Genomic DNA, 23,890 nt, shown 5'->3' with positions numbered 1-23,890 from the left:
AATTTGATTTTATCTGTAGAATTGTTATGCGTTTAATTTGTATACGGTGAAAATATTATTCTGTTCACTTTTTAACACAAGTCTTACTGTGCTAAAAAGTATGTAAATAAATTCAAGGAAAAAAAATATTGAATACCTCCTCTCTCTCGCATCTGTATCACGTTTTCAAGGGTCTTTCCGCGAAAATAATGATTTCTGTTGTTATGAATCAATGTTTTTATTTTGTAATGACATAATTCGAATTAAAGAAGTTTTTATGAGAAATACATAAAATATGAAGACCCTGCAAATAGTATATTTGGAGAAATAAAATAAAATATAAGTCCCGCTCACTCGCTATCCATCACAAAGTGGCAAGTGTTTAGATTAAGTTAGAGTATAATTCAATAGTACGGTTTCTTTTTTAATTAATAAGTTACTTGTGTACCCGAATTTAAAATATTTTAAATATAAATGTTTTAAAACTCATCTGTCATTGAATTATAACAACCTTGTATTTTATTTAAAAATGGATCAACTTCATGATAGAAGAATCGTCAAGATAATATTTGATTCTATAAAATTGTCGATTGTGCTTCTTTATTTGAACCCGTTTTCCGCCTAAAAGTTCCTCTACACGTAATTCGATCTTTACCATTATTTTCAATGATAATTGTTCTTATCATAGTTCTTTCGCTCCATTTCGATAATTGGTCTTATCTCCATTCGCTCATCCCTAGATTGATTAGGCATGACAATGAGTATGATGATTTGATTGAATTTTTTGGCATGATTCTAGATTCAGTTAAACTCCGACATATGATATATTTTAATTCTTTTATTTTCTGTGCTTACATACGTATATGTATGTAAATGTTCACATTTTTGTATGAGCCGTTATATTTGAAATTACCGTAAGTCCACTTTTCTTCATTTTGAGAAAAATTTCGCAAACATTAAATATAGTGTTTTGCGTTTTACAATGTTCAAACATACCGGTGGCCTTTAATAATTTTATTCTTCCTTTCCAAGATTCTAAACATATCGAACTAAAAGAAGTGATAGCAATTTGTGAATTATGTTTAACTGTAATAGTGGTTTTGGAACTGAAAATTGAACTTCCGCTACTTTGTTCATGTTTTTGAACGATTCTGTATACTATTAAAATCGTCTTATTGCATTCAAAAATAAATTACATGTTCTTTTAAAGATTCTGAGTATAAAAACAGAACGTTTCAGATTAATATTGTATACAAACTATAAAAATAGGTTGTTCCAGAATTGCACACCATACGTTACCAGTGCTAATGATGCATTTGTCCTGGAGAAAGTTCCGACAGGAGATTTTTACCTTGTCCAAGAAAAAACAAAAGACCCACCCCAAAAAAAAAAGACAAAACAGTTGACCCACCCTGCCGGAAGCTTTGAATCGATCACGTCCATCTTGACGCGTGCGACCTCGAGCCAAATTAAGTGCTTTGATTTATGACAGGGGTTAAAAAGTTATTAGAGCCGCGGGTCGCGGCCGCATCCGTGAGCTCACGTTAACACAACACAGGTCGGAAAAGCTAAGAAAAAAACGGAATAAAACGTAGCACGCTTTATTTCTTTTGTCCTTAACGATAATAAATGGGCTTTCCACAAATAGCCCTACCGCTGGTAATATCGCGACTTTTCGGACAAATTCCCCGATCTGACGTGCGCGTCACTGCCTATATTTTATACAAATGTATCAATGTTTCCCAAGCTTTGAAGACTTGAAATGATACTTTGGTCAAAATCATATATTTATTTTATTACATTTTTATACCAAGAAGGCCTTACAGGTAAACCCCAATGCGCCTTCCTGGCCAATTATAAACGATACAGCATTTTTATTTTATTATACAAGTCGCTGAATTACGAGACACTGACTTAAGCTCGCAAATTAACGAGACATCTATGAATTGTACATACATTTTATTGTACATTAATCATACTCAAATAGTGGTGACATAGTAGGTAGGAAGGATTTTTAGCCAATTTTTAATCGGGAACCGTTTCAACAACGAAATCAGAGAAAATTGGCAAACTCTGATAGGAAACGATCGACCAGGAGTCACAAATATCCAGGTCTGACCAGCAGCACTACAGATATACTCAGCGGTCAGATATACTACAGCACTACAGATATACACACTACAGAGGTCAGCTCATGTGATCGAATCCGGCGCCTCTCAGTGTTAGGCAGAAGCTTAACCACCAAGCTATGCTGCTGGCTAATATATGATGTTATGTACATATGTACCTCGCATATCAATGTAGTTCCCACATCATATTCATCAAATTCACTTCTCACATTCATATACGTGAGTAACAAGTCCATTAAAATTCCTGTAAATGGATAGTCAGATAAGGTAGGAGTGCCGGACTTTGCCCAACCCAGGAATGCCGGACTTTGCCCCACTCAAAAGATAAAAATCATTTATATAGATCTCGATTCGATCACATAATTCAGACATCACCACCGAAACTCCGAGAGTGGTAGTTATTAATATCGACCCCGCAAGTGACGGTCAGCACAGCAGCAGAACAAAGTAAGACAAAATTAATTAGTGAAACACATTTCTACGTATCTCATTTAAAATTCTCTTTTTAATCATCTTCCATGATTAAATCTGTATTTTTCGAATATATCTACCAATAACATAAATGTAGCGTTTTTATGATAATAAAGAAATCGTGGTTTGTTAACCAAGTGATTTAAAAAATTATATAAACTGCGTTTTGGAACATGACAATACATATGTAACTAAAACGTAGTGCGCTGGTAGAGCTATTGCATACCAGTAGAGAGGTCTTGGGTTCAAGTCCTGGCCAAATACCCTGCTGGCGAGATCTTGCACTTATTAAAACACATTTTACGATTTTTCTAGCGTAATTATTGTGATGGATTCAATAAATTAATACCCCCCCCCCTTCAGTTTCTCGTAAATTCGATTCAATAGCATCTCGAATTTGTTGAAGCTTATAAAAATATGCTACTAACATAATGTATTTATGTACATATCAAGAAGTTCGTCTTCGTACTCCAGGTATACCGGTATTTACCGGTAAATTTAAAAAAATCGTGGAGATAACTATATGTGGTTAATTTTCCTAAAAATTTTAACCTAGATGAAATCATAAATAAGCAAATAAATAAGTAAATAAAAATAAAACTCACATGAATATTACACATAATAGAACTAAAGTAAATTCGTAATAATGTATAATAGTGAATTTCTTTATTTTTTTATTTTTACCCATCATATTTGTTTACTTTTACATAAGTTTGGACCATTTAAATGTTTCGATCATAATTAAAACAACCATTTAATCGCATTTATTACGATTTGGTTACTCTGTGTTGCCAGTCAATTTTAAATGACCACATTTAATACTGAAAATAAACAAAGTCCAAGCAACCTAACCTTCAATACGCCATTTTGCATCGTTTTTCATGTAATATTATGCAATAATAAGCCTGTATATATATATGTACTTAATTCGCCATAAAATAGTTTCCAGTAAATACCGATAAATATTTTAAATTTCCGATGGTGAAAGTTTGTTGATTTACCAGTAAACTGGTAAACCGGTATGCCGGTATTACATACCGGTATACCAGTATAGCAAGCTGGTTTTCAATACAAATACTGAGCGAAGCCGGATAAAAACACTAGTATGTAACAAAAATAAAAATATATAGTTTATGTCCCAATTATTTTAATCAAAATTGGATACACACCGGAAAAATCTATATCTCCAAAGAGGTACGAGTTTTAAGTTTGGGAAACGCTTTTATACATATGTACATGTTTTGTGTATGTATGTATGTATGTATGTATATTTATATGTATATATGTATGTATGTATGTATATATGTATGTATATATGTATGTGTGTATTATATTACATACAATATATTCACGTTCGTATTATAATTTGGAGTAGGAACGTATCGCGGTTCCATTCTGACACGAGTAAACTTTTCGTCAAGTTTCGCTTTCCCGGAAACTCTGTACATTAAAACCCCATCGGGTATTCAAACCTTATTTATCATGTTTGAAACGAACGACACGACAAAACGTTGCGGCCGCACGCTCGACAGATTCTCAAACTTGTGTTTCTTAGAGGCAAAACAAATATCAAAGTGCACACTCACCCCGGTTTATGGAGACTTCGATGTGGCATTCATGTTGTTGGACACTAGTTTTTTTTTTTCGACTACTTATAATTCAATTCTAAACAAGTTCTGGTTACTTTATTATGTGACTTTTCTCCAATCGAATAAATTATTAAACAAAAGCCAGCAGTATGGCCAGGTGGTTACATTTATGTTTAGCACCGAGAGGTTTCCGGTTTCAATCCCGTGCTAGTCCTTAATACTGGTATTTACTTGGATATTTGTGGCTTCAAGTCGATCGTTTCTTATCAGAGTTTGCCAATGTATCTGTATTTCATTGAAGCGGTTACTCAAATTGACAAAAATCATCCTACCGGATCATATTATTAAACTAACCAGGCAAACTAATTTATGAAACACAGATTACCTAAACACAATCTGCTTTAGATCATCGACTTTAGAGAGTCTTGACCTGTATGGAATAACGCCTCAAATACTCACCTTTCCAAGCTCCAAATAATACAAAATAAATCCCTAAAAATAGTTTATAATACACCCATATATACTAACTTGAAAACACTGCATGCCATACAAAATATTCCGCTTGTTACAGACATTACTAACAAACTTACCAGTAGATTCTATGACAGAACACACTTGTGAAGAGTCTCGGTGATTACAAATGTATATACCCTTCGGGTATAAACACAGATTACCTAAACATAATCTGATTTAGATCATCGACTTTAGAGAGTCTTTAATTAATATTTTGTATTAGATGTGTTATGAGCATTATGAGCATAAGAATCGTAAATAGGTTTTTGAGCTCTTTTTCTTATTATGCTGTACATTAAAATGTTCAGTAGATCGATAGCTATTAAAAAATATACATATAAGATGTATTGTAAACATAAATAAGTAATCATAAAAAGCATTTAAAAATCAAAAATATAATTTATGTTGAAAACGAAGTGTTAAAGCACGCATATGTAAGCTCTTTACATGTATGCATGTATGTATGTGGTCTATTTTCTACATTTAATTTCTATATGTATTCTAAAAAATTATGATGTGGTTCAAATTATTAAACTATCATGGCAAACATAGAGCCTTTGTTTGTTTTCGTCAAAAGGAATCATTTTCGGAAAGGAAATTGTATTATAGTTAATTGACATATTGACATAAATTTTCACGTCAAATGTAATTAATTTTGATTAATAATAAATTCTTACTTACATGACTTCAAATTTCTTAGAAAAAATTAAAGCGTTGTGTAATTTTTTAATAACTGATTCCATCACAATTTTAATTAAGCTTTAATGTGTGAGTCTTTAAAGCAGTTTAATTTTCTGACTATTTCAATTATTTTATATTAGATTTATATTATTTCTATATATTATAATATTAGCCAGAAGTATGGCTCGGTGGTTGCGTTCATTTTTAGCACCGAGAGGATACCGGGTTCGATCTCGTACTAATCATTAATGCTGCTGGTCAGACTTGGATATTTGTGACTCCAAGTCGCTCGTTTCCTATCAGAGTGTGCCAATTTATCTGATTTCTTTGTTGAAACGGTCCCTCCATGAAATTGTCAAAAACAATCCTACCCGCTATGTCACAAATATCTGAATTTGATTGATGTACAATATGTAAAAATTTACATATGTACATGTCTAAATCTATAGATGTCTCGATGGATTAATTAATTATTTAATGGTTAATTTCGTGTTCTTTAGCCTCTCAAAATACAGTGATTTATGTTATAAAAATGCTGCAATGTTTGTAATTAATTGTCTAGGACTGCGCATTGGAGTCACCTGTTAGGCCTTCCTGGGAAAAAAATTAACATACATAAATTATCGGCATCATCGAATTTTCGCGTTCTCAATATCAAAAAAATTACGCTAATATACAAAGCAAATTAGCCTTACAACATATTAGTATAGCTTTTTTATAAACCAAAATGTCCATAATTTAAATATTATTAAACATTAAAAAAAATCACATTTTCTTACAAATAAATTGAACACAAATTCATTAAATATGTTTAAGTATCCGATGTGTCAACAACAAGCGAGCTTTAAATCAACCGATTTTACATAAAACAAACCATCAGGTTTTCACCAGCCCCAGTATGAAACTTTAATATTTAGTATTCTAGAGTAAAAGTATTGAGTATCATATAAAAGCTTCTTAAAAGTACTCATAGTAAAATTTCCATCTTAGTATAATACATTTTATCCGCAAACAATCGGTTTAAAATTTAGTAAAAGCTTTCTTTGAAGTTTTCATAACCGCATTGAAATGAAAGCTTACATTAAATTAGATCTTATCTCAAATTGAAACAAAAAAATTTCCGGGACTGTTATAAATTCGCCAGCTAAATTAAAACTTAAAAAATATACACCATAGCTAGAGACCCGTATTTTGGGCATCTGTTTTTGTCAATTTTCATTTTGCATTTTACCGTTTTATGGAATTAAAAATGTTCAATTTAACATTTTAATTTTTATGAAGAGTTTAATTTTAAATAATAAAAAATTTCGATGAATTTTAATAAAATTTATATACATACATATATAAAATTTAAAGACAACACAACCATTAAAAAATAATAGAAAACTTAAAAAATATTTTAAAATTAAAATTACAATAAAAAAAAACATGAATATAAAAATACAAAGACAAAAAATATGAATATAAAAATATAATACCAATTAAAATTGATTAAAACATAACATGGAGCATATTTCTACAGATTATTTTTTGAGATTCATGCGACGATCGGTAACAATTATATTGTATTTACTAAAATACCTTTCAGCATCCACACTAACGGGACACCAAATAGATTTTAGAGCGGCACAACCAAATTCTTCATATTTAATTTTTGTTGCCATCAATAATAGCAATGTATCCGGCGTGGATTAACTTTTTATATTCTCTATTAATTGTCTAAAAAGTGCTGATATCCTCGCAAACATTGAGCATCTGTTAATACATTAAACAATGGCAGGTTTCTAAAAAACCGTTAACAAAACTGTTTCTTTAACATTAATATTAGATTTTGAACCTGCCACAGATGGATTGAATAGTTTACTCAATGTTTGGAGGAATAGATTTGTCTCATTTAGTCTTGAGTGCGAGTCTAGTTTTAAGACGCTTTTTTGAGCAGCCTTTTGGATACAAAGTTCTAAATGTCTTCTTTTATTTACAGTAGTAGACAAAAGCAGTTGCATGGTTTCGACAGGAAAAACACCGTCTATGGTAAACTGCAAGCTCTGTTTTATCCCCTCAATTTCTTCACATAATAAATGGGCAAAGGGATAGGAAGACCTTTCTAAATTGTCTATTAATTTTTTAAATTTTATGCAAATTTCACTTTCGTTTGCTATTTTAGCATCTATTCGCATATTTTATGAATTAAGCATCTATTAGCATCTTTTCCAAATTTTAGCATTTAATGGGCTAGCGGTATTTAACAAAAGTATGTGTGCGTTATTATTAAATATTGTTTTATTTTTATTTTTATACTATTTTTAACAGAGCAATTACATTACAATTTTATACACATACATATATATCGTTATCTTACTTTAAAAAAATTCTAACTAACAGTTAGAACAGTTGCAGTTAGAACCCTTTCAAAATAAGCTAACGATATACATACATATGTACATACCCGAAGGGAAGGCCTGATAGGTATACCCAATACGCCTTCCTGGCCAGAAACATTGCACATTTGAAACAAATATTATTAGTATTATACAAAGTAAATACATATAAATTAACATCCACAGAGACATCTATGCTTAAATTTGTCAATTTACAGAATTTTATACAATTCAGCGAAATTCAAGATTGCCGAAAACTCGAGATTTGCGAGAAAAGGAATAAAGTTGCCAATTTGTTGGAACCGTTTCAATAAAAATCAGATAAATTGTCAAATTCTGATACGAAACGATTGACCTGGATTTACAAACCCAAGGTCTGGCTACCAGAAACCAGTGGGATTTTAACCCATTACCACTTTATTCAAAGCTTTATATGTCTATGCTAGTCTATGCTGCTGCTAAAATAATAATTTATCTATTTTATCATCATCATTAACAGCCATTTGCCATCCACTGCTGATTATAAATAAATAAAAGCAATTAAAATTTCCAATCGACCAAACGTCCGACTGACCGTATGTCCGTTCGGCCACGCGTCCGTCGGCCAAGTGTCCATTCGGCCAAAAGTTCGTGCACATAATTTTCTCATAGCTTTGCGGCAATACTATAAATTGGCATATGAATCAATCATCATTGTTACAAAGCATCATTATAAATTATACATATAAGTACCTTTTTTGTACAAGAGATAATCCGAGATTCGCTTTAAGGCCATTGCTAATATGTACCCTCACGAATAGATATAGTTCTAAGTCACCATTTATATACCCAAAGGAATTCTTTCAGTTACACCTGGACTAATCGATCGCCTTATCAATATGATGCCGCATCGCAAATAGAGTCATAGGTAATTTTTCGACCTGTCGTTCAAAATTATATAATTGGCGCTGATTTTCCAATTAGCCTATGAGGGGTTATAGAGAGGGAAGAAAGGGGGTAAACCACGGATATAAATTATTCCGCTGAATTTGCGCCAATCCGATTAATTATTTGCTCAAGTGCCGCAAGCTCATTAACGCACACGTCTCTCTACTTGACTATTCTCCTATATGTATAGAATGTACCATTCCTATTAATTACGACCACTTGTGAGAGCTCAACAATCATATTTAATAACCTCGTAATTAAGTCGTATTCTGCGGCCTGTCTGTGAAAATTATTTGGAAAGCTCGTTCGTTTTTGGGGTCTCCCTGGATGGAGATGTCTCAGTAGTATTGTTATTTGTATACCTGGAGACAAAGTTTGCGAGCCACGCTCTGGCATTTGCAGGTCTTATTTACTGCTCGAGGCACCACATGCGCCTTTAGCTAAGGCCCCCGTTTTCCGTTTATTTATTAAAACCCATTTATCAACCGTGCGTCGTTCGTTGGCTTTTTGCCTCGTGGGTACTTTTCCGGCTCTGCGTCTTCGAACTATTGTATGTGTATGCCAAGGGACGTTACGACCCCATAATATGTGTTAATGTTTCAATTACGAGCAAACCTGATTCGAATACGTTATCTGAAATGTCGGAATGATTTTTTTAATGTTGTGATCGTTTTTGAATACTTTATCTACATTTATTTTATTTACATACATATTTTTTACATACATATATACAAATATACCAGGAAGGCTTAACAGGTATACCCGAAATGCGCCTTCCTGGTCCACATAATTATTACATAGATACATGTAAATCTAAACAATATCTGACATCTATCGTCAGATATTACAAATATCGTATTAATACGAAAATAACGATTAATATCTTTCATGTAACAATACGAATTTAATATTCTATAAACAACCACAGAGACATCTATGGTGAACAATATGGCGAAACCTAAGATATAACAATAACTAAAGGTTCGCAACAGAAAATTGGGAAGGAAACGCCAATTTTATAGGAATCGTTTCAATGAAAATCAGAAAAAATGGCAAATTCTGATAAGAAACGATCGACCTGACAAATCAAGGTGTGGCCAATAGCGAGACTTAGCAGGAATCGAACTCGTAACATCAAGTACGAGATAATTCAACATTCACCACTAGACCACGCTACTGGTTACACACGACACGACACATACATATGTGTCGTGTTTCGATAAAGCATCGACCCCCGATGACCAATGACATTTTCTGACTGTACTGAATGTGAATACTGTCATATGCCAATTTTCTCTGATTTTATTATTGAAACGGTTCCCGGAAAAAAAATTGGCTAAAAATCCTTCCTACCTACTATGTCACCACTATTTGAATTATGATTGATGTACAGTAAAATTTATGTACAATTCATAGATGTCTCGTTAATTTGCGAGTTTTTCAGTGTCTCGTAATTCAACGACTTGTAATAAAAATGCTGCATTTGTAATTGTAATTGTAATTTGTAATTGGCTAGGAAGGCGCATTGGGATTTACCTGGTATATACGTAAAAATAAAAAAAAATAAAAAAATGTAAAATACCGATTGATAATTATTTTCAATTTGTATTTGTATTTTTATTGTGTCAGTTTTATAATTTTATAAATACAATTTTATCAAATATACTGATTTATAATTACATCAACGTAATATTTAACCTAATAAACGTATCTCTGTTAATTAGTTGAAGAGGACTTATCTCATAAACTTACTTATCTGCTAATTAGCAATGTTTCAAAATCCACTTAGCAAGATACAGTCTGTATGCATAAAAGTTTGCACGAATATTTCTAGCATATGTATTTTAGAATGACTTCCAGTTGAAATTCCTCAAACTACGTCATGGTTCTTTCAGACAAATAATTATAGTGGATTTTTTAATTAAAAACTGTATGGAAGTAAGAAAAAGTACTGAGTGCATGATAAGACAAATATTTCAAAAGGTTGTTTAATCACATATGACATAGTGGGTTTTAAATATTTCCGCTTACAATTTCCCAAAAATCAATTATATTATAATAAATTTATACATATTTGACCGAACATTCAAATCGAATACCCTCTCGTTCAATTTTCACTCACAATGGTCACACGATAGCCCTAGACTACCACTTCAAATAAATGAGGTCGGACTTTTCTCACCCCCATCGTGTGCCGCCCTAAATTTCCTTACCCCAATGATTTTTGTCATGGAAAACGCTAATGTAATCACAAAACCACTGACCCATCAAAACCGAGTTTCTTTTTACTTACCAACTGAATTTCATATCAATACTTATAATATAATAAACTAGTGTTGCAATCCCGTTTATATTACAATGGGAATCATTGCATTTATTTATTTATTAATACAAGTATACACCCATTTCTTTTAACACGACATATATGGTCAACATTGTACATACATACATACATAAGTATTATTCAAGGCTTATTACAAACATTGATCATTAAACATTACAATCACCATACAAACATCTTTGGACAAATTTTCGCAGAACTTTTAAATATCAACAAATTATTAGATGAGGTAAACCCAAATTTTGCGAGAAATAAGACAGGATTGTCAATTTGTTGGAACTTTTTCTAATGAAATCAGATAAATTGGTAAACTCTGAAAGGAAGCGATCGACTTTGGAGTCACATATTCAAGGTCTGACCAGGAATAAAACCCGTGACCAGATAATCAAAAGCGTTACATGCTCCATTCTGATCTATGTTGCTAGTTATGTAAATTAATTAAAAAATATATATCATCATCATTTACAGTTATTCGCCATCCACTTCATCCAGCAGTGTATGAAATAGATATCTTACTGACATACGGGCTAATATTGAAGTAAACAACTTATGTCTCCAACATTTAGCTAAATAAGTTTAATCGTAAACGAAGTTATTACAATTATCATCCGAATCTTTTGTTAAATCGATGCGATGACCGCTAGCTATGTACATATTTGTCTTTCTACCATCCCTTTGCAAATCAATAAAACAGTGGTAAAAGTTGGTCTGTCATTATATGTCATCATCACCATCGACTGCTGAATGAAAGCCTCTCCAACACGCTTCCATTCGTCTCTGTTTTGCGCAACTCTCATCCATCTCACTCCACACATTTTCCTAATTTTGTCTACCCATCTTCCCTGTGGTCTTCCATTTACCCTTTTGCATTCTCTCGGGTACCATTCTAGCATTTCTTTTGTCCACCTTTCGTCCATTCTTCTAGCCACGTGGCCCGTTCATTTTAATCTCTTCACTCTATGCACTATATCCACAACCCTTGTCATACTTCTCACCCATGTATTCCGTTTGGTGTCTTTCCTCGTTATGCCAATCATAAGACGTTCTTTTAGTGCATTGGACTCTGTGTAGCAATTTGACGTTCATTGTCCAAGGTCCACATCCATACGTCATCACTGGCAAAAAACATTGATCAAAGATCTTTTTCTTCAGGCAAAGTGGCATTTTTGATTTATAAACCGCATTCATTCACCCAAATGCACTCCATCCTAATTTCCCACGTCTCCTTATTTATTTTTCTCTACTACCGGACATGTATGGATACAAATTATAACAAACAACAATGAATAAGACATGTTCACTTGTATGAGTCGTTTTAGTCTTTAATTTTGATTTTTAAATGCTTTTTATTATTACGAAATTATGTTCACAATACATCGTATATCGAATTTCATAGCTACTAATTTACTGATCATTTCCTATTTTACAATTTAATTTAATTTGGTTAGTAATCATAGTATTATATTATTATAATGTTAATGTACAGCATAATAGGGAAAAGAGCTCGAAAACCTATTTACAATTCTTATAAATGCTCATAATACATCTAATACATAATATTAATTAAAGACTCTCTAAAGTCGATGACCTAAAGCAGATTGTGTTTAGGTAATCTGTGTCTATACCTGAAGGGTATAGACATTTTGTTGTAATCACCGAGACTCTTCACAAGTGTATTAGTATGGTTATTAGTGATTCTGTCATATAATCTACTGGTTAGTTTGTTAGTAATGTCTGTAACAAACGGAATATTATATATGGCATGCAGTTTTTTCTAGTATATATGGGTGTATTATAAATTATTTTTAGGGATTTATTTTGTATTACTTGGAGCTTGGAAAGGTTAGTATTCGAGCCGTTATTCCATACAGGTGAAGCATAGGTTAACAATGGTAATATGAGCGCGCATTATAATTTTATTTTATTTTGAGTTGATAAAGAACTATGGCAATTAAATATTGGGTATATTGAGGATATACCCCGCATCGCCTTGCATTTCACTGCCTCAATGTGAGGTTCCTTTTAGTCTTTAATAAAAATATTGTACTAGGCTTTATACTAGGCTCTGTACTCTGTACTCTGAGTTGTAGATAATTGCAAAATTTATTTTTTTGAAATCTCCATACTTATCGATGCACAAAAACACACACCCACTCACGCACATATCCACACAAACATTCCTTATATATTTATTTGCTAGTATTAAAAATTACCGGGGACGAAGTGGGTTTGCAAACCTTTTCCCGCAAATGAAAATATCACAGTGTTTTTCAAATATAATTGAAACTAACAATAGTTTCACTTATGACATAAAAGAGATTTTTGTATGTCTTTGACCCAATGCTGTAGACTTGCTGTAAGTTTCAAAGCCAATCTATGGTGCCTATTAATAAATTTCATTCTTACTCTATTCAACTTTTTTATTATTATTGGCGTACAAGATATAATCTCAGATTTATAGCGATTGCAAAAGCGACACTTTTTTTCATATAGCAAATTCCGCTAATTTGTCAAAATTAAAAATAAATCATTTTAATGGTTTCGTGGATTTAACTATAGAATTTATTTTTAAAAAATACAGAAAAAAAACAACAAAGGGTATCAAAGTTGTCGACGGGGGGTTGCGGTTTAATTAAAACCAAATTAATCAAAAGCACCGACATCGAAAATAAGAAGTCGTCCGAAATAGGGCATACGCGTCGTGGACTACCCCATTCATGTATTATTAAAAGCACCCCCATCAGCGGAAGGGTTGAAGGGGATGAAAATGGGGTTGCGACAATTAAAAGCTCATAATCGTACATTTTTACAACACACTCCCGTATCGCTTCGACCGACGATACATCGTTGTGTAAAAATTAACGGTGCGACATTTTTAGCGGAAAAAGTCAAAATAATCCCTCCCCATTCAATCTTCTCCTTCCTGCTTTCCCATTTTCCTCTGACTGGTGCTAATTATTTTCCAGGGCGTTGCGTTGAAATTAAACGTTGTCGTCTGCTCTATCTGACGTAGCAGACGAGAGCGGCGTTCTGTTACCACTCGTTATAATCGGATAAACGAATATGTGTACGTGTACACGTGGCTAAGGGTGACCACAAACTTGTCACTTTATAACATATGTATACTAAAACTATTAACTAGGACTCAAATATGTGTATTCGAATATTTTTATACGTTCTTCCTTTTTTTGACCTACACATTTGATGTAACAAATTGTGATTTTGTTAAAAACTTAAATAGTATTAATATTTGGTAGCCGTTCTACTCGCGTATTTATTTATTTATTTATAGTTTTGGACCATTGTGGCATTACAGAAAGAACCTAATGCGCCACAATGACCTTCATTTGATAAATTAAATTAAATTAAATACATAAAATAAAAGAAAAGAGCAAAAGCAGAAAAAAATGATGATAAAAAAATAACAAAAGAAAAATAATACATTAAAAAATGAACAAAGGTGAAAAAAAATCAAATAAAAGAATAAATAAAATCCTCAAATCCTATTCTCAGTTTTACTTTTAATATAAAGTGTGTATAATATTTATTCAAACATTAGTTTGTACCATTGTGGCACTTCAGGGAGAACCAAATGCGCCACAATGGCTTCCATAAGAAAATAATAGAGCAAAAAAAGCTTTTTTTGGTTCAGAGACGAGATATGACTTTTCTTATAGATCTATGCCCAGTTTACACGAATCTGGTAATAAAAAATGTTGATTGGCTTGAGATTCGGAGATATATGTGTTTTTTAAATCGCGCGATTTTTCTATATCTTGGTGTTGTTCGGTCGATGTCTCAAAATCTGTCAATTTTCTGTTCAAAATGAATATTGGAATCTATAATTGGGTATTTTATCTTTTATTTGTATTACTTTTCAGCTTTTAAATCTCTCTAAGTAGTCGTCCAGCTAAAATCAAAAGTCAAAAATGCGTATTTTCACTTGGGATTTTTTCCCACTGTTAATACTATTTTATATTGAAACATGTTTATTGGGATAGTGCTCTGGCGACATTATTTTTTTTTCGTTTAAAAGGGTTAATTGGAAGTGTGCTGAATTGTAAATCGGTAAAATTGCGAGCAAAAAGCCCGTACTAGTATTTACTCGTATTTACACGAATCTGAATTGAATTAATAGGGATAATATATTAAATTGTCTTTATATGAGAATTAAATAAAATTCCACTTAGAAAAATCATATTTCGACGATTCGTTTATTTTATCGACGTAAGCCAGTTATCAATAGAATTTAGAAACTAGACTCTAGTGCAGCGGTTTCCAAACTGGGAGGCGCGCCTCCCAGGGGAGGCGCGGACTATTGCCAGGGGAGGCGCCAAAACTTTTTAATAAAAAAATAATTTTCATACCATAATATCTACAAATAAATAAAACTTCATATTGTAGCTTAACAGTAAAAATTCAATGCATGAATGTTTATTTTTATTTTTCTTTCATTTTTATATATACATTTAATTCCTATAAAAAATTATCCGGAGAAGAAGATTTTAAAAATTGCGCCTTTGCATACGCTCTGTTTTAGCTAAAGATGCCCATTTAATTGCATATGTTCGATATGTCGCGGATAATAATATATTAAAAGATATATTATTTTGCAAACACATTCTTGGGAAGACCACATCCATTGAAATTTTTAATATAATAGACAGTTTTGTTGAAGAAAACGACATAAAGTGAAATAATTGCGTTGTGAACGACATACAATAATAATTGGACTGTGTACCGACGGAGCTCACTCAATGTCTGGACACAAAGCAGGTCTTAACGCATTGATCAAAAAGAAAGCACCACATACAAAGCAGGTCTTAAAGCATTGATCAAAAAGAAAGCACCACATGCTATCTGGTACACTGTATGATTCTCAGAGCAGCTCTATTGTCAAAAAATATGAGCGAGGAACTGAACAGCATTTTTACAAAAGTATTAAAAATATAAACAACATTAAGAATAGTCCATTGAGAGCAAGGCTGTTTGCAAAGCTGTGTGCTGATATGGAAGCTAATTATACCTCACTTTTGTATGACGAACGATAATTTTATTGTTAAACTTGCCTATTTGGTTGAAATTTTTGGAAAATTGAGCGGTTTAAATAAATCAATGCAGGGATCACAAATACAACCACTTGTTCAAAAAGACAAAGTAAAAGCTTTCATTAAAAAATTAGAGTTATGGAAATCAAATTTACAAAAGAATGGGTTGGATAGGTTTTCACTTTCCAAAGATTTCTAGGCCACAGCCAATATTGAAGCCAGTAAAAATATTTTTACCGACCACTTGGATGTTTTAGTGCTGCATTTTTCCAATTATTTCAAAGACCTTGATTTCTCAAAGTTTTTGTGGACACAGAATCCATTTAACTACAATGAAGAAGACGAATTCGAGCTGACAACCATCGAAAAATAAAAATTGATAGAATTATCATGCGATAGCTCACTAAAACAAAAGTTTCAAAATTAAACCATAATTAAATTTTGGATGAATCCTAGTGGAGAGTATGAATCTTTGTATTGCAAAGAAATGCAAGTGCTGCTACCGTTCGTAACGTCTTATTTATGCGAAACGGGCTTTTCGGCACTAGCTGCAATGAAAACCAAATATCGAGTCAGGTTAATAGTCGAAAAGGAGTTACGAGTGGCACTCTCCATATTGCCCCCAAGATTTGATAAACTTTGTGCCAATAAACAACAACATCCTTCGCATTCAATTTTGATATGTTAGATTTAGTTTAATTAGTAATTTAATATAAAAATAAATATATGTACGTGTTCGTATAAATTTATGTTATAGCAAAACCTTTTTATTATTCTGTCTATTGTAGAGTTCAGTATTTTATTTTTCAATAAAGGTTTATTATTTAAAACGGGACTATATTATTATATCTATTAAAAAATAAAAGGTAGGGAGGCGCGGAAAAAAAATTTTTAGGGAGGCGTAGTAGCATAAAGTTTGGAAACCGCTGCTCTAGTGGGAATCGAACACGCGACACCTTGCACGAAAGAATACAACACTCACCACTAGACCACGCTGCTGGTTATAATGTCTTAAAAAAATATTATCACAAAAATATACCGCACACTCCAAGCGAGCAACACTGAAATATTTAAATAGAGACAGATGGAATTTCTTAAATAAACATAATTTGAATGAAATGATTAGATGCGCTGTAGATATGACAGTTCCCATGGTTAGATAGTCCCCTAAATCGCATGGTCACCACACTCACAGGTGAGTGATTGACTTTATCGGTATCCTAGCAGAGCTAGCTCACGTTCAATCGACGAAGTCGAATACTGTTTATAACCTTCCTTCTAGCTATGAATAAGGGATGACGGCGCGTCGACATCCCTTATTCATAAAGGGGTATGTTAATACCAAAATCGCGTACACACAAATATATAATACACACACACATCGGTGCTCATTTAACGACAAACCGAACTCATCAAACAAAGTCTATATTGTATATATTATGTTACAGATTCGTGGCTGGGGTTTTCCTGCGTCACAACGACACCCCGGTCGTAAGGGCTTCCGGTCGAGAGTTGAGTTACGTCCTTTTGGCAGGGATCCTCATGTGCTATTGCGTCACGTTCGCCCTAGTGCTTCGTCCAACCAACATAGTATGTGGAATACAGAGGTGAGTAAATCTAATCGTTAACCCTTAACACTTATGTATGTGTATTGGGCGAAAATGCGAATCTCGGATTTTCCACGATGGACCTAGTGAAAAACTTGCGTAGTATCAAAGGAACGTTAAATAAAAAATGTCATTTTGACCCTCTTATAATTCATAAAATTCACATATTTTTTCAGCAGTTTTTGTAAAATAAAGATAGATACCTGAAAAAGCTCTTGACAACTTTTATATTTAAAATAATGACAGTTATATGAAAAAAGTACAAAATTCTGAAACGACAACTTCCGCAATACAAATGGCCGTTGTATTGCGTTTCTGGCAAAGCGGTAACTTTAAGCTTTCGTTTATCAGTCAAAATTAATAATAATCAATCCATTTAAACTACAATACGTCTCTATTAATCGTTTATTTTTATAAAAAATCAAAACTCTTCTGAAAAAGAAAGATATATTAGGATAAACCCAATTTTACGAAATATTTGTCCGGACGCATCCTTTCAAAACAGCTTTTCTGGTATATTTAACTGTGAATTAACAATTTTGCATAAAAGTACATCGCATAAGCCCATTTTAGTCCTATCTATTTTTTCTCAAAAGTGTCAAATATATCCAATATATAAATAGAGGATTATTACAGCTAAGCGTTTTTTGATGAGATTTAGATTTTGGTGGCCTTCTTAATTTTATTTTTATTATTTGATCGGTTGCACGGTTAACGTTTCTGCATATTAAGATCAAGATTACATGTATAAGAGACGCTTTATGGACGAATTTATTCACAGCATGCTTCAAAGAGTGAATTTGCTTTAAAATAAAATTAAAATTATTTTCATCCCCGTGTTCTATTTTAAAATTTGTCTTACTGACTTTAGTCTTACTGATCCACTCTATATATGGACAAATTAATATTAATGTCGTTTCGTACACGAAAAAACTCTAAATATGTATGTATAATAAAGTACAGGTAATTTATTAAATAGTAAGATAAATCTCATCCTTTTTATCTTACCGCGCAATTGCACTGAGACAATCGCCATATATTTTAATCTCTAAATTGCTTTCTTGTTTATTTTTTATTTCACCCCTTTCAGGCCCTTTTGGCAACACAGAAACTCACTTACACTACGATTACACTGGTCTTTCAAATTGATATACTACTCTGGGTTTTTCATTTAGTAAAATAAATGAAGACAATGTACCAACAACGACGCGGATTCCTTTTTTCCGAAGTAGTGAACAAAAGCAGCAGTAAAAATACCACGCAATGAGTAAAAAATTGAAATTCCGTGCATTCTGGTGCGTTTGTTAGGCATTAAATTAATTTAAAGTGACGTGGATAAGGGCTCTTCAATTAGAGTGGAATCCCCGCAAACAACTCTATGTCTCCAGAAATTCGCGGTACTGAAGGGCTGTCGAGATAAATTTTGTCATTTTTGTGTACATGGAAGGATTTTTTCTCGTTACTCTCGTTAAAGTTTCCGGTGGCAGAATTCCAACAGCACTAATTCGGCTAAGAATCCTTGTTTATTTATGACCCCGACACATAAAACCGACTCCTAGTATGAAATTTTATATAATAAATATTTAAAATATGTTAATTAATATTATAGTGATTGCTAACTGTTTGAAACTTTGACACTTCATAAATAATGAAAGCAACATACACATGAACATATACATATGTTACAGTCCCTCTGGTTCGTTCATGAACATACTAGTTTGTTCATGCACGAACTATTGGTATTAGTTTAAGTCAAAATCTATTAAATAGACTCACCTTGTATCGTATGAAACTTTTAGGTGTCAAAACCATTGAGATGTCTCACCATAAATGACAGTTCCAATGAAAAAATTCGTTTACAAATACAGGTCTAAAATCCATAGATATATCAATTAATTCTTTAACTAATTAATTAATTGTTAATTTTGTGTTCTTCAGCTTCTCGAAATACAGTGATTTATGTAATAAAAATGCTGCATTGTTTGTAATTAATTGTCCAGGAAGGCGCATTGGGGTATTCCTGTCAAAACTACCTGTTATATGTACATATATATATATATATATATATATATATATATATATATATATATATATATATATATATATATATTTATATATATATATATACTTATAAAATAATTATAAGTTTCTATCGAAACATTCAAAAGTAAAAATATTTATATTCCTCGTAACTCAAACTCCTTTGAATATACGAGTTCGTTTGGATTAAGCTTTTTTCATTCAGTTCGATTCAAACTATACGATCTGTACATTAACCTTTGAAGGAAGGAGCGTCGAGATCAAACGAGTGTCCCGACCCGGGGTCGATTAAGACCCCAGTATTTTTTAATCAAAATACAGCTTTTCTCAATACAAATGGGTTCAATATACATATATATATATCTTATTAATCATTTTATACATCAAAATAAAAAAGTTTTAGTCCTATAGCATGTTTTTTACTATTTTATATTAAATAAAAAAATAGGACACCTATAAGGGGAGGTACCATTTCCGGTCAACTAAAAAATTTGAAAAAAATTTACGTCGTGTCTTTAATAATTTCAGTAACCGATACTAAGTTTTGGTTCGATAGGACTAACGGTGTTCAAAAAATCCCCAAAATATACAGACACACACACACATTTTCTCTAGATCATGAAAACGTGATTAGTAATCGATTCTGAGTTCCAATCAGTCAAAATCTCGAGTTTGAATTTTCGCATGATCACAAAACTTCATATATTTGTTACTACGTACATAGATAAAGTAAAAATAACAACAAGCATCCACACGCAAACGCACATAGGTAAGGCCCACAGGTGACCACATGACTCAATAGCCACGCACCAAAAGCGACGACAACAATAGCTTACGAAAATATGGCTGTATCTTTCTCTCGCATTGATTCATCGATCAATAAGAATATGCTAGCGAACAGTCAAAAGCACGACGTATCGCTACTGCCTTTAAATCATATTTTGGAACGTAGAAATGTATAAATGTATTTTTTACGATGTTCCACTTTTCTAAATCATACAAAATCTATTAAAATAAATTTATTGTAGTTCATTCTAGGAATACAAGAAATATAGGGTGTATAGCTTTGAAAGCCACATACATACATAGTTATTACGAAAAACGTAAAAATTGGGGCACTTGCATACTCCATTCGGTGAGGGAGGGTTAAAAAAGCACTTTGTACCAAACTTTACATTCCAAATCAGAAGCGCCTATCCAATTTAAGTTAATAATTTTTATTTTATCGCAATTGTATTTTTTTCGAACGAAACTGTCGTCGTAAAACAGCATAAATTCTTTTCGATACGACCTTTCGGGTACAGTTCACCTTTATCTGAAAGTCACACTCGAGCAGGCAGCACCTTAACGTTAGCAAAAATTCTTTTCCACGTCCATAAATATATATCAAAAAAAAAAAAGAAAACGAAAAGAAAAACGTTACATTTCTATATCTGCAGCATTAGAATAATTCGGGCTGGGCCATTCGGCTGTAGCGGACCGTAATTATGCCGTAATTAGATTACATCAGATAACCGAATGTGAATAATGTACGTACATCTGAAATCTGGAGGATTTACGACAATGCAAACGACCGTATTGCGAAATTTAACGGCCAGGCAAATTTTCGCGAGCGTTCTAAACTTTGCATCGTATAATCTTGGGTACTTTATAGTAGTTGCGATATAACGAGCTTTCGCCTATACGTGTAATAGATATAATATTAAACTATGTACATAAATATCCAGCATGCACGTGAAGACGCGAAGTCTTTCTACAGTGTGTATTTTGTATTTAAATGGTATGTTTGTGTGACAAAGGCTTTGCCCTTGCAATAAAAAGTTTAGAAATTATCAAACGAATAGAAATTTACGGCTGATGTAACACTTTGTCGAATAAAATAACTACACTACACCGGGCCGCACCTTGTGACTTGGTTGAGAGCGACCAGACCAATGTATGCAATTAGATGAGTTCTTTGTCGCTCACATTTCCATACATTTTTTCTAGTCGCGTAACTAGTCGGCCGACAAAGTTGCACGGTGTGGCCCGGTTCTAATAGCTGAAGTACTCTTGGGACACGTTCAGAACTAATTTCTGTATATGATCGCTATTTTATTTTTTAAAACAATATGATTTATTATTATTATTATTTTATTTTACATACATATTTTCACATGCATATATACAAATATACCAGGAAGGCTTAACAGGTAAACCCCAAATGCGCCTTCCTGGTCCACATAATAATTACATAGATACATGTAAATCTAAATATCTGACATCTATGGTCAGTATACATATATTACAAACATCGGATTAATACGATAAATAACGATGAATAACTTTCATGTAACAATACGAATTTAATATTCGATAAACAACCACAGAGACATCTATGGTGATCAATATGGCGAAACCTAAGATATAACAATAACTAAAGGTTCGCAACAGAAACTTGGGAAGGAAACGCCAATTTTACAGGAATCGTTTCAATGACAATCAGAAAAATTGGCAAATTCTGATAAGAAACGATCGACCTAATCAAATCAAGGTCTGGCCAACAACGAGACTTGGCGGGGAATCGAACTCGTAACATCAAGTACGAAATAATTCAACATTCACTACTAGACCACACAATCTTACTCTTTTTATTAGCCTCATCTTACTTCACTATCGATTTTTATACTAGTGTTGTACCCGATGACATATGTATTTATTTATTTAATTTATTATTTATAATAATAATAACGATAAAATGACCAGTGTGACCTGACAGGTTGCCCCAAAGCGTCACACTAGTTTTACAAAACAAACGAAAGAAAATAACAAAATAAAAACAATAAAAATTCCAATCATTCATCTCATTCAAATAGTCTTGTGTTGAATCTCAAGAACCTAACCAGCTCATCAACATGACAATTGAACAGGTACAAGTGCTCATCAATCACATTAAGGAACCGGATAGCCTTTACAAGAGACGAGTTATTGAAAGCAGACGTTTTCGCAGGAATAGGTTGGAAAAGTAAATGATGATGCAAAGCTCTACCGTATTCAGGCGCCAAAAATTTAAATTCAAATAAAATCGAAGGGTTGTCGATTCTTCCCTTTAATACTCCAAAGAAATATTTGGAAATGGCAATAATTCTTCTCGAAGATAGTGAGTCAAGGCCTAGCATACCTTGTAAAAAGGCAGTGGGAAATAAATATTTATATTTCTTCATATAAAGGCATCTAAGATTTTTTTTTTGAACTCTTTCTATCAAGAGAGAGAATTGAACTTCAGTGGGACTCCATTATTGCATTGGTGCTGGCATATTAAGTCATTAAATAATAAAAAATTAAAATAAATGTGTCTCCCGGCATGTATTCGATCCCCACGCGGTCGAGTTTTTTTCAAATACCTTTTAAATATATTTAATTTAATATCTAAATTTAATTATTTAATATGAAAAAAAATGCTAAAAACTACCTACCTACCTACATATGTATAAACAGTATAAAACACCGATATAAAAATTAATAAATTAAATAAATTTTCAATAGATGGCGGTAAATTATCTGTCAATCGGAAACATTGGTAGTAAATATCTGTCAATCGGAAACATTACAATGTGAATTCTTACGAATGCATTGTAATGTTGACATATAAGGAGAACCTTTTGCAGCATTATAGAATTTGGCGTACCTCAAGACGCTGAATACTTTGAGATTTGAAAGAAAATGCCAATTTACAGGAACCGTTTCAATGAAAATCATAAAAATCAGTAAACTCTGATAAGAAACAATAAACTATAGATCGATCACAAACCAAGGTTTGACCAACAGCTACTAGTGGGAATCGAACCGTGACCACTCTGCTTGAAATCATAATATGCCAACCACTAACTAATCCACGCTGCTGGTTATATTCGTTACTTGTATTCATTGTTTAATAGAACAAAATACTGTCAATTAATCGTTTTTCATTCTTGATAGAGCCTATAAGGTGGTAAATTTATAAACATCTTAATCTTTTTTGCGTATCATTTTCCGAAATTTCCCAGAAACGTCTTACACAAAATTATCCATTAATATTTGATTTTTAAATGCTTTTTATTATTACGAAATTATGTTCACAATACATCTTATATCTATTTTAATAGCTACTGATCTACTGATCATTTTCTATTTTACAATTCAATTTAATTCGGTTAGTAATGATAGTA

General features: G+C 32.4%; 1 protein-coding gene across 1 annotated transcript in view; it reads left to right on the top strand.

Annotated features, from left to right (window-relative positions):
* Positions 1 to 23,890, top strand: part of LOC143917635 (metabotropic glutamate receptor 4-like) — a 195,678-nt gene that overhangs the window by 146,264 nt on the left and 25,524 nt on the right. Inside the window, exon 10 of the mRNA XM_077439214.1 lies at positions 17,505 to 17,663. Coding sequence (XP_077295340.1) covers positions 17,505 to 17,663 — 159 coding nt within the window. The remainder of the gene's footprint in view (positions 1 to 17,504; positions 17,664 to 23,890) is intronic.

This window comes from Arctopsyche grandis, chromosome 10 (assembly GCF_051622035.1).
Source record: "Arctopsyche grandis isolate Sample6627 chromosome 10, ASM5162203v2, whole genome shotgun sequence".
Taxonomy (NCBI): Eukaryota; Metazoa; Arthropoda; class Insecta; order Trichoptera; family Hydropsychidae; genus Arctopsyche; species Arctopsyche grandis.
The sequence above is the reverse complement of the archived record's forward strand: the minus strand, read 5'-3'. Positions and strand labels throughout refer to the sequence as shown.